Raw genomic sequence first — 12,500 nt, forward strand, 5'->3', positions numbered from 1 at the left:
ATGCTACCAATTGTACTTGATACCCTATAATGTACCAGATCTGGTACACAAGTACCAAAAATGTAACCATGTAGACCTAATCCTGGGTGTCCCATCCTCTTGAACTAAGCAGGCTAGTCTGTAGCGTGTGAGCATTTTTTCGCAGGACAGGAGCGCCGCTCCAGTTCTGCAGGACAAACCGTACGGTCAGTCCTCTGCATGGATGGCCGGCTTAACTAGCGGGTGGGTGGTTAACCCTCGCTAAAAGTCTAATGGCTCATCTTTCAGCTTCACTGAAAGTAATAACCCTATAAATAACTATAGGTATGTATTGTTAGGAAAAATACAGATTACTTCCAGATTTCTCATATTAGCACAATCTATAACAACATAATGCATGAGTCTTTCTTCGATAGTAGGCTAGCTCAAACTGACGCCGTGCATTTGGCTGGAGGCTGTTCAAATTCCGAAAAATTGTTCGAATTCAGAGATATTTTGAACTCAAATTTTTTGGCCGAATATCGAATTGTTCAACTTGTGAGTTGTTTGAGTACCGAGATTCCACTGTTATTAAAACTAATACTTTTCAAATGTTTTATCTATTCATAAGAGCAATTTCATATTAGAGAAAATACAGTATAATACATAAAAGTCTTGGAAATGTTTTGGTAAAGAGTTTGACTGGGTAATTTTCTGTTTGCCTTGTCTCTAATAGAGTTATTACTGTTGTGTGTTTTGAAATACAGTATGTGATTTTCCAATTCTGCTAGCCCGTGGATCAACCAAGGTCTTGCGTAATTGGGGCCTCTACTATACTTCAGTTCCCTAGTTAAAGGTTTGCTACTTGACAAGAAGCTTTCCATCCCAATTAGCTACTCAGGAGGCACATGTAAATTGATGCCATGTTAAAACTAATGAACTTTAATCATATTTTTTCATCATTACCACCCTTTCAGTTTTCACAAACTCCTTACCTGCTAAGTTTATAAACCAAATACACTGATGTAATTGGATGTGTACCTCTTCGAATGGAATTGTTTTTCTATATATTCTGGGTAGTGTGCCTGTGAGTTATAGACTGCAGAATTATGTATATGTAAACTGGTGGGTTATATTAGTAAAATAAGTTTTGTTGTTAAAGATTTTATATTTATGATACTGAAAATTGCAGCAGGTAAAAACTAGAAAATTTTATGGCAATTATGGTATGATAATTTTTCATGTTATGTGCTATTTTTATCTGTTTATCGTTGCTGCACAAATACTGTATATAATCTTATGTGGCCTAACCTTTCATTCAAGATTTCTGGGCTTGATCATGATGGGAGGTTAAATTTGTTTGTACATCCCATAGATAGTTTTTATATGATTATATATAGTTTTTCCTTTATGCCTAGTTTTCTATGGTTGCTCTTTTATAATTTTTCTTTACATGAATATCATCCAAAGATAGGTAATAGAACATGGATTAATGCTGCTTACATTTTGGTAACTTTTATATCTTATCATTTGCTATCAGGTGTATGTCTGCTTATAGGCCAAACTACCTGTATGGCCATTTGAATATGTGATATGGTTTATCATCCATGAACTACATTACTATGTTACATGAAATAGTTCTTTCCCCATTTACAGTACTATTAATTATGACCATTATTATTCAAGTAAAGATTTAATCTGATTGAAATATCTTTAAAACCCTTACATAACTTCTTTTAAGAGGATGTTTTTGTCAATATGAAACCTTATCATATCATTGTAGATAATATGGACATTGTCCACTTGTCTTTTAAAAGGGGGTTTTAATTAACCTTACTCATTACATGATTCGTATTCATTATTTTAGATAATTTAGAGCTGGTGATTAGTTGTTATTGTAAAGAAAAGGAAGAAATATTCTGTTTAATACTTTAAGAACTTTAGGAATATTTCCCTGCTACAGTCATTTTTAATTATCGAAGAAGAGTATCAGTGCAGAATGAAGCTTATTTTTATGTGTTTATTGTTATTTGTCTTCAGTTTAGAAGTGATCTCGTTTGGCAGCCATCCTTTGTCTTCACCTGAACGAAGGCAGCTTACTCCTCTCTCTCTAGAGGATGAAGAACTGTATGAAGTCTTGCAACAAGTTGATGATCTGAATGATGGCACAGGTGAAGACCAAGCCAAGGCATACCATCTTCTAAAAAAAGAATTACAAGCGGTAAGAACATTTCAAGATGTTTTTGCTTAATATTTTAAGGGGTAGAACATATTACTGGATACTTTAGATAAGATTTGAGAGTCAATATTTGAAAAAGAAAAAATCTTGTTTTTATTATTGCAGTGTGAATTTTGGCTTATTTTATTTGAAAATTTAGGTGATTTCATCATTGCTTTATAACCTTCAATGTTAAGGAAAAAGCGCACTCCCTCTGATCAATTGTTTGTAAAAAAGAATCTGCCAAAAATACCACTTTCTTCACATACCCTTTAATCAAGTATTACCTGAACAGCCACCTTGGAAGCAAAACAAAAATATGTAATTTACCAGGTGAAATTGTTCAACTACAGGACTGGAGGATGCAAAAAAAATTGGGTTTGTTCCTACACAGAATACAAACCTTATGTTCTTTACATATGAGAAGAAATCAGAGCAAGCTGGCATACAGGTATAAAACTTTTAACGAGGTGTAATGGTTGTTATTATTATTATTATTATTATTGTTATTACTTGCTAAGCTACAACAAACTGGAAAAGTAGGTTGCTATAAGCCCAGGGGCTCCAACGGGGAAAATTGCTCAGTGAGAATAGGAAACAAAGAAAAATAAAATATTTTAAGAAGAGCAACGAGATTAAAATAAATATATCCTATATAAACTGTAAAAACTTTAACAAAATAAGAGGAAGAGAAATAAGATAGAATAGTATGCCCGAGTGTACCCACAAGCAAGAGAACTCAAACCCAGGATAATGGAAGACCATGGTACAGAGGCTATGGCACTATTCAAGGTAAGAGAACAATGGTTTGATTTTGGAGTGTCCTTCTCCTAGAAGAGCTGCTTACCATAGCTAAAGAGTCTCTTCTACCGTTACAAAGAGAAAAGTAGCCACTGAACAATTACAGTGCAGTATGAAGAATTGTTTGGTTATCTGCATTGTCAGGTGTATGAGGACAAAAGAGGATGTGTAAGGAATAGGCCAGACTATTCAATGTATGTGTTAGGCAAAGGGAAAATGAACCGTAACCAGAGAGAAGGATCTGGCCAGTCAAAAGACCCCATAACTCTCTAGCGGTAGTATCTCAATGGGTGGCTAGTGCAGGACAGCAAACCCCCCCCCCCCCACTCACTCATACCTTCTTCACTTTGATCTCAGCCGTGGTTGAAGACAGATGTTTCTTTCCATGTTCACTGGCTCTGGCAAAAGGAAATTTCTACTCTTGATTTTGTTCCCTGTATGACACATTAGCATCTTGGGGATGTTGTCCTTGAGTTGGAGTCTTGATTAATATCATGGTTCCATTAACTCTTTAGGTTTGCTAAAGGTGAAAACTCACCTTTACCTCCTTGGAGTTAGTCTTCCCTGAAGTCTTAGGATCTGAGAACCTCTAAGAGGAAGTCTGCTCCATTTGTGTACTCCAATCCATTAGCGGACATGGGCGACCAACACGCATAATAGCAAGTGCTGTTGATCTAATGTTTTCAGCCTCGGTTATTGAAAGTGGTTGCTTTGCAATCTGATCGCCTACTTGGTCAGTGATTGGGAAGCTCCTTTAACAAGCTGCCTCTCGGTTCCATCAGCGTACTGAAGTGGAAACTACCCTTTCACTTGAGAGATATGGTGTGCCATATTATCCCTCAGAGCTTGCCGACCCTTTGGGATTTTTCGTCATGCGTAGTTGCTACAGCAGTCTGCTCTCCTAGCCTGGTAGTTTATCTATCCAGACGTCTCAGAAGCATCATTATGTTCTGTCAAGTAAGAACGGATAAAATTAACAAAATTTAATAATATAACACAAGACGATGTCACCAATTCCAATATCTGAAGTAACTGAGAAAAGAAACTTTTCTAGTTCAGCTGATATGATTTCGAGAATAGCAAATACAAGCATTAATGAGTGTAAGTTTCCCAAATCTGAGAAAGTGGCTATAGTCACACCAGTTCTGAAAAGTGTTCTAGATTACCAGATATTAAGCTTGTATAGAACTATTTCGAATCTATCCTTTATTTCAAAAGTGCTAGAATATGTATGGTAATTCTTGAACAACTAATTAGTCACTTAGAAGAAATAGAAGCTTTGCCAGAAAATCAATCTGCTTACAGAAAATTATACTGTATGGAGGCAGTTATCTGTTCTGTTGTAAATGATTAATGAAAACAAATGTGGTATTTTAATATTTCTTGATCTTAGTGCTACTTTTGATACAGTTATGCATAAACTGCTACTAAATGATCTATGGTCCATCAGTATTGAAGATCAAGCTTTTGAATACCCAAAAGACTACTGTACTTGGTTGACAGAAATTACTATGTGCCAAGTGGAAACTTATTCATCATATGAGAGGTACCTCAGGGAGTGTACTGGGCCCTATCTTATTTTGTATCTATAGTATTGGTCTGTAAAAAATGCTGCAAAGGCATGGAGTAAAGTTTAAACTATTTGCAGATGCTGTACAATTTTAGGTCTCCATAAATGATATAGACAAGACTACTGAAACCCTAAACCGAATTCTTGCCATTGTTAGGAAAAGGACGACAATCAAGCAACTAAAATTAAATGAAAATAAAACTGAGTTTATGGTGGTTGGAAAGAAAACAGCATAAGAAACTTGGGTGATATTCAAATGAACATTAATAACAACTCTGCCCCGATATCTAGAAAAGTTCATGATCTGAGCGTATTTCTTGACTGTAACTTGTCTTTCAATGCCCAAATAAAAGTAATACTTAGATGAACATTCTGTAAAAAAACTTGTAATAAACTGTGTTATTACCAGGATTGACTACTGTAACTCCATCTACTACAATTTACTAAAAGTGCACCTTAAGAAATTACAAAACATAATAAACAAAGGACCAAGACTGATAAAAGGTGTCCCATCCCGAGAAAATTTCACTCCTATACTAATTAATTTACACTGGCTGCCTATTAAAGCAAGAATTGATTTTAAAATATGTACAATAACCTATCAAGTTATCAGAACTGGGTATCCAAAATATCTAAGAGAATTAATACATATTGTGCAGCCAGCAAGTAGTTTTGACACGAGAATAGTTACAGATATTTTAAAATTATTGGAATGTGGATGTATGTCTACTGTAGGCTGTAGAGCCTTTAAATATGAGGCCCCGAGACTATACAATAATTTCCAACTAGACATTCGAAAGACTGAAGATATTAAGGCTTTCAAGATGAAACTGAAAGCTTTCTTGTTCTTTTAAGTGCTTTGATAGTGTGGATTTAACAATAAACAAGCAATATGCAATGTGAAATGTTAAATGCTTTTGAACGAACATGATAAAACGACTGTGTAGGTCCTGTAGAGGGTAGGGTTCTCCTGCTGAATAGGACCAGAAAAGCAGCCTGTAAAGTAAAATACTGTAGTGAGTAATAGGTAAATGAATTGTACACAGTACAAACTTGACCAGGTGATCAGGTTTGTACTGTATACTATAATCATAAGAAATGCATTTACTTCCTAAGACCTCTAACAGGCAGGGTGCTGATGTAGTAGTTGCAGCAGCAGATTCCCTTTTTGTCTGAGGATCTGGAGGGTAATGCTCATGAGAACACTCCCCCAGCACACTCTCCTCTCAGAGTGAGTGTGCTCGCTGAACTCGCTCTCCTCTCAGAGCATGTGTGCTTGCTCTCCTCTCAGAGCAAGTGTGCTCGCTGCACTCGCTCAATGCGAGGATAGACATCCTTATGATCACCTCTCTTAGGTCGCCGAGGCTTTGGAAGACACCCAATGGGACCTTTCGGAGACTCCATGAATCTCGGCTAATATACAGTCAGGCCTCCTTCTTCGCGATAGTTAGGTTTTAGACACAGGTGCGAAAAGGGAATTTTCGTGAATAAATACTGTACTAACTCCTAACCTAAAAACTCACTGCCCCTTGCCACGAGTGGGTGCCCGAGATGATGATTAACACAGTAAATACTGCCTAATATTATTTTAATTTGGTTTCTACTACAGTTTATAATCCTATGTACGGTGTACAATACATTTGCACACATGTACACTATGTACTGGACACAGTAAGGTTACAGTACAGTATTGTGCTAAGGTAAAGTTTACAGAGTCATCATCATCCCCTTACTGTTCTGTATAATAAAAGTTGTTCCTATCTAGTAATGCTGTACTGTAACCTAATACGCACCAATACTGTAGTGTATATTACTGTATTATATGTACATTAATATCACTACAGTACAGGTAAACTGTACTTACTGTAAGTGTTCGATGTTTTCATTCAGACGACTCATAGCCTACGCCGCTACTCTTGAAGCATGAAGCAACTTCTTTTGTGTTGTCTCTTGCACAGTATGTTATCTGTACTTCTATAAACAGAAATACAGCTTATTTTACAAACTATAAACTTAAGAATCTTGATAGTAATTGTTTCTTTTAAATAAATAAACAAAAACTGTACGTTCAATTACTTTTCAACAGCTGATTCTCTCTCTCTCTCTCTCTCTCTCTCTCTCTCTCTCTCTCTCTCTCTCTCTCTCTCTCTCTCTCTCTCTCTCTCTCTCTCTCTCTCTCTCTCTCTCATATTTGATTTCGTTTCAGAAACATTATTGCATTCTAGAAAATTACAATTATTTAAATAGTTAATTGAGCTTTAATAAAACCTTTTTGTACTTTTCTTTTAAATTTAGGGTATACTGTATATTATCAATCTAAGTATTTTGGGTCCGGAGATCAGATCAGCTGATGTACATACAAATTAATAACAAAGAGTATTGTGTACTGTTTACTATTTCTTAACTTATACAAAACATCTGTAAGTGGAACCTCTACATGCGCGTTTGATTCGTTATGGGACCTAGATCGTATGTTAAAACGATTGTATGGTGGAGTGAATATTCCCATAAGAATACACTGTAATTCGTATAATTCGTTATACAGCCCAAAAACCTATGATAACTCCGTAATAAATACTACACATAATTACACATAGCAATAATACAATTGCATTATATAATAGAGATGTAAAAAAGAAGGTGTAGGATTTGCCACGCAGGAGGAGACGGACGGTTGGCGAAGAGGTTGAGATGGTGACTGCGATAACGTACCGTAACTTACTCTAACTTACACTACATGAACTTTAACCTAACCTAGCTTATTTATTTTTATTTAATTTTTATATTTTGTATTTTTTTTACATTTTTTTTCTATTTTCATCACTTTCACTCAATTCAATCTTAGTTTTCATTGCTTCACTTTCTTTCTCTTCATCATGATCACTAGACCGCTTCGTAGATTTTTTAAAGAAACTATCTAGAGAAAGTTGCTTGGTACGGCTTTTTAGAATTTTTCTGAAATGGGTTGAGCAAACATCATCGAATTGTGAAACTACATGGCAAACCTGAAGTTTCTGTGGATGATGCTTATCAATGAGGTCAACCACGTGTTGATGATGTGCTAACATCTCTTTTATTGCAGCCGAACTTATGATGTGCTCTACCTCCTCGATCTCCTCCAACTCACTCAACTGTGCTTGGAACTCATCATTCTGCATGGCATGCAGCTCCTTGAGTTCCTCAGTGGGGAGCTCTTCATGATGCTCCTCTATGAGTTCGGTGATGTCTTCTTCATCGACCTCCAGAACCATGAACTTGCCGAGGGATACAATATCTTCTATGTTGTACCACCCGTGTGTCACACGATCGTACATAGTAACATTTCTCTTTTTTGTTGTCCTTATTAACAGAACACCACAGGATTTGCAATGCTTGCTTACCAGAATGCATGAAATATATCAGGAAGTTGGCTTAAGATAAATAGAAGAAAGAGATGATGAGAACGGAGTATGCAATGGAAGATGAAATATCTTTGGAGGGAGAAACGATTAATTAGGTAGAATCATTTAAATATTTAGGAGCTATGATCTCTAATATAGGGTCTTTAGTATTGGAGTTTAATGAAAGATTGAAAAAAGCAAATCAGATAATGGCTAGGTTTAATAAAATCTGGAAATCAAATCGCCTGAAATTACACTTAAAAATCAGGTTATATATCAGTTTATTGAGATCAGTGTTCCTATATTAACATGAGTCTTGGTATGACAATGAAACAAAATCCAACAAATTTTGTAGATTCAAGAACAAAGCCCTCTGATGAATATTGGGAGTTAAATGGAAGGATAGGATTAGAAATGAAACAATAAGAGAGATTGCTAGAGGGCCATATGTGGATGAAATCATGGTGAGGGCCAGATGGAGATGGTTTGGTCATGCTCTTTGCATTCCCCAAGAGAGATTAGTTCACTAAACTTTCAACTGAGCTCCACAGAGCACTAGAAGAGTTGGAAGACCCAAACCTACATGGGTGAGGACTATGAAGCCTGACATAGGAGAGGACGATTGGAGAAGTATTGATTTAAAAGCTCAAGATAGAGATGACTGGTGAAATCTAACTGAGGCCCTTTGCGTCAATAGGCGTAGGAGGAGATGATGATATACATACAGTATATATATATATATATATATATATATATATATATATATATATATATATATATATATATATATATATATATATATATATATATATATATATATATATATATATATATATATATATATATATATATATATATAGTGGTACCTCTACATACGAATTTAATCCGTTCCACAACCAACTTCGGATGTAGAAAATGTTCGGATGTCGAAACGAATTTTCCCATAAGAATACATTGAAATAGGATTAATCCGTGGTTTAGCCCAAAAACCTATGATAACTTCTTAATAAACTACTACACATAATTTCCCATGAGAATAATGCACATTAAATTAGATAATAGACGTGTAAAAAAGAAGAATTAGCAAAAAATGATAAATAAGAAACAGGTTTTTAGCGCCACTTTACCTTAGAAACTCCAGCGCAGGTGGTGTTGGTCTTGCTACGCAGAGAGGAGACGGACGGGCGGCGAGGAGGTAGAGAGGTTAACTACGATAAACGTACACTACCGTAACTTATTCTAACTTACACTAAGTGAACTTTAACATAACTTAGCTTATTTTTTTTTTCATTTTTATATTTTATATTTTTTTTTACATTTTCTTTTTTTCGTTTTGATGATTAATTTTAATCACTTTCACTCTCTACACTTAAAATTGATTGAATTTCTTTCGCTTCACTCTTTGCCGTTTTCTTTGTTTCACTTTGTTTCGCTTCACTCTTTGCCGTTTTCTTTTAATCACTTACATCCTCTTCATCACGAGTTCGCTTCGTAGTTTTTTTAAAGAAATTATCGATAGATAGTTGCTTGGTACGGCTTTTCAGAATGTTTCGAAAGTGAGTTAGGCAAACATCATCGAACTGCGCAACTACACAACAAACCTGCAATTTTTTTGGGTGGTATTTGTCGATGAAGTCGACCACGTCTTGATATTTTCCTAACACCTCTTTTATATGCGCCGAACCTAACTCATGTTCTACCTCCTCGATCCCTTCCTCGTCATCACTCATGTGCTCAGACATAGCATGGAGTTCCTTGAGCTCCTCTGTGGTAAGTTCGTCGTGATGTTCGGCGAAGAGTTCCGTAACGTCATCTGCGTCGACCTCCAGACCCATGGACTTGCCAAGGGAGACGATTTCCTCTACGTCTTCCGCTGCACCCACCACGGGATCAGGTTCGGGGTCAAAACCTTTGAAATCTCGGGAAGAAACTGCATCAGGCCACAGCTTCTTCCAGGCAGAATTGAGGGTCCGTCGAGTTAATCCCACCCAAGCCTGATCTATGATCTTCAAGCAGTGCACGATGTTGAAGTGGCTCCTCCAAAATTCACGCAAAGTTAAGTTGGTGCTTTGCGTGACATTAAAGCACTGCTTAGATAAGTGCTTGGTGTACAGCTTCTAAAAATTAGAGATGACTTGCTGGTCCATGGGCTGGAGGATAGAGGTGGTATTCGGTGGAAGATACAGCACCTTTATGAACTTAAATTCATCGAAGATATCATCTTCAAGTCCGGGGGAGTGAGCGGGTGCATTGTCAAGGCATAGCAGGCACTTTAAAGGTAATTTCTGTTCATGAAGATACTTCTACACAGAAGGGCCGAAAACTTGGTTAACCCATTGGACAAAGAACTGCCTAGTGACCCAGGCCTTCGAGTTGGATCGCCAGAAAACATGAAGCTGATCCTTATCGACGTTGTGTGCCCCAAAGGCCCTAGGGTTCTCGAAATGGTAAACCAGTAAGGGCTTGACTTTAAAGTCCCCGCTAGCGTTGGCACATAGGGCAAGAGTCAACCAATCCTTCATTGGCTTATGCCCAGGCAATTTCTTCTCTTCGGCAGTGATGTAGGTTCGACTGGGCATCTTCTTTCAAAACAGCCCGGTTTCATCACAATTAAACACTTGCTGCTCTACGTAGCCTTCTTCCAGCACGATCCTTTCAAAGTTCTTGACAAAGTCAGCTGCAGCCTGTGTGTCCGCACTAACAGCCTCTCCGTGGCGAACAACTGAATGAATCCCGGACCGTTTCTTAAATTTCTCAAACCAGCCACGAGATGCCTTGAAATCATCTGAGGAAGGTTTGGTTGAACTCTCCCCAGCATCACCCCCAGAGCTCTCCTCCTTCAAGTCAGTAAAGATGGCGTGCGCCTTCTCGCAGATGACGGTTTCGGCGATGGTGTCGCCAACAATCTCTCTGTCCTTGATCCAGACTATCAGAAGTCGTTCTGTCTCTTCTATGATGGGCTACGGCGTTTTGAAATAATGGTGATCCTCTTAGAAGGTTTCACTGCTTTAATAGCTTCCTTCTGTTTAAGGATTGTTGAGATCGTCAACATATTACGGCCATACTGTTTAGCAAGTTCACTCACGCGGACGCCACGCTCATGTTTTTCAGTAATTTCCTGCTTTACATCTAAAGAAAGCATTTCCTTCTTCCTTTTCTCACCACTACCACTACCACTTGCAAAACTAAGCCTTTTAGGACCCATACTTTGCGTAAATTACCGTAAAAGGATGCACGTAAAAAATCACGATTAAAACACAGTTAATAGCAGAACGCACAGGGCACAACCGCAAGAAGGTGACGAGAACAGAGGACTGACCCAAGCTGCGCTGATTGAGGGTCCATCCGAGGTCGAAGTGCTTCCTTCTATTGGCGGAAATAAAAAACACATCAGGCGCTATGAGCACCGACTACGCGTACGAGGATTGTTTACTTCGGGGTCGAAAAAGGAACAACTGTGAGGGTACGAGTCGAATTGCTTACTTCATGTCGAAAAATTCGGATACAACCGGTACGACGAAAATTGCTTACTTCGTGTGTCGAAATAAAATTCGGGTGTAGAGTCAAAAATTTGCTCGAATTTTACTTCGGATGTAGATACGTTCGGATGTAGAGGTTACTATATATATATATATATATATATATATATATATATATATATATATATATATATATATATATATATATATATATATATATATATATATATATATATATATATATATATATATATATATATATATATATATATATATATATATATATATATATACATATATATATATATATATATATATATATATATATATATATATATATATATATATATATATATTTATATATATATATACAGTGAACCCTCGTTTATCGCGGTAGATAGGTTCCAGTCGCGGCCGCGATAGGTGAAAATCCGCGAAGTAGTGACACCATATTTACCTATTTATTCAACATGTATATTCAGACTTTTAAAACCTTCCCTTGTACGTAGTACTGTTAACAAACTACCCTTTAAAGTACAGAACACTTAATGCATGTACTACAGTACCCTAAACTAAAACAGGCACAAATATTAAAGGTGATTTTATATCATGCATTTCCTAAACATGCTAAAAAGCACGATAAAAAATGGCAACCAATGTTTTGTTTACATTTATCTCTGATCATAATGAAGAAACAAACTGGAGGTAGAGCTTTGCTTATTACCCAGACATATTTCCCATACTTTTCCCTTAGAACTACATCACATCTTCCTACTTTAGATATATATATATATATATATATATATATATATATATATATATATATATATCTATATATATATATGTGTGTGTGTGTGTGTGTATATATATATATATATATATTTATATGTATACACATATACATACCTACATATATACATAAATACATGCATACATATATATATATATATATATATATATATATATATATATATATATATATTACTGTATATATATGGGTTATGGAAAAAATCCGCGAAGTGGTGAATCCGCGATGGTCGAACCGCGAAGTAGCGAGGGTTCACTGTATATATATATGTATATATGTATATGTA

The 12,500-nt window shown here is 36.3% G+C and overlaps 1 protein-coding gene across 6 annotated transcripts in view; it reads left to right on the plus strand.

The window, feature by feature from the left end:
- Positions 1 to 12,500, plus strand: part of LOC137650113 (regulator of microtubule dynamics protein 1-like) — a 314,670-nt gene that overhangs the window by 170,982 nt on the left and 131,188 nt on the right. For all 6 annotated transcript variants that reach the window (XR_011045912.1, XR_011045913.1, XR_011045914.1 and 3 more), the window contains one exon: positions 1,999 to 2,179. Coding sequence is in view for 2 of the 6 variants with exons in the window: in XM_068383241.1 (XP_068239342.1) it covers positions 1,999 to 2,179 (181 nt within the window). In the remaining 4 variants the exon portion in view is untranslated. The remainder of the gene's footprint in view (positions 1 to 1,998; positions 2,180 to 12,500) is intronic.

The sequence above is a fragment of the Palaemon carinicauda genome, chromosome 11, assembly GCF_036898095.1.
Source record: "Palaemon carinicauda isolate YSFRI2023 chromosome 11, ASM3689809v2, whole genome shotgun sequence".
NCBI lineage: Eukaryota > Metazoa > Arthropoda > Malacostraca > Decapoda > Palaemonidae > Palaemon > Palaemon carinicauda.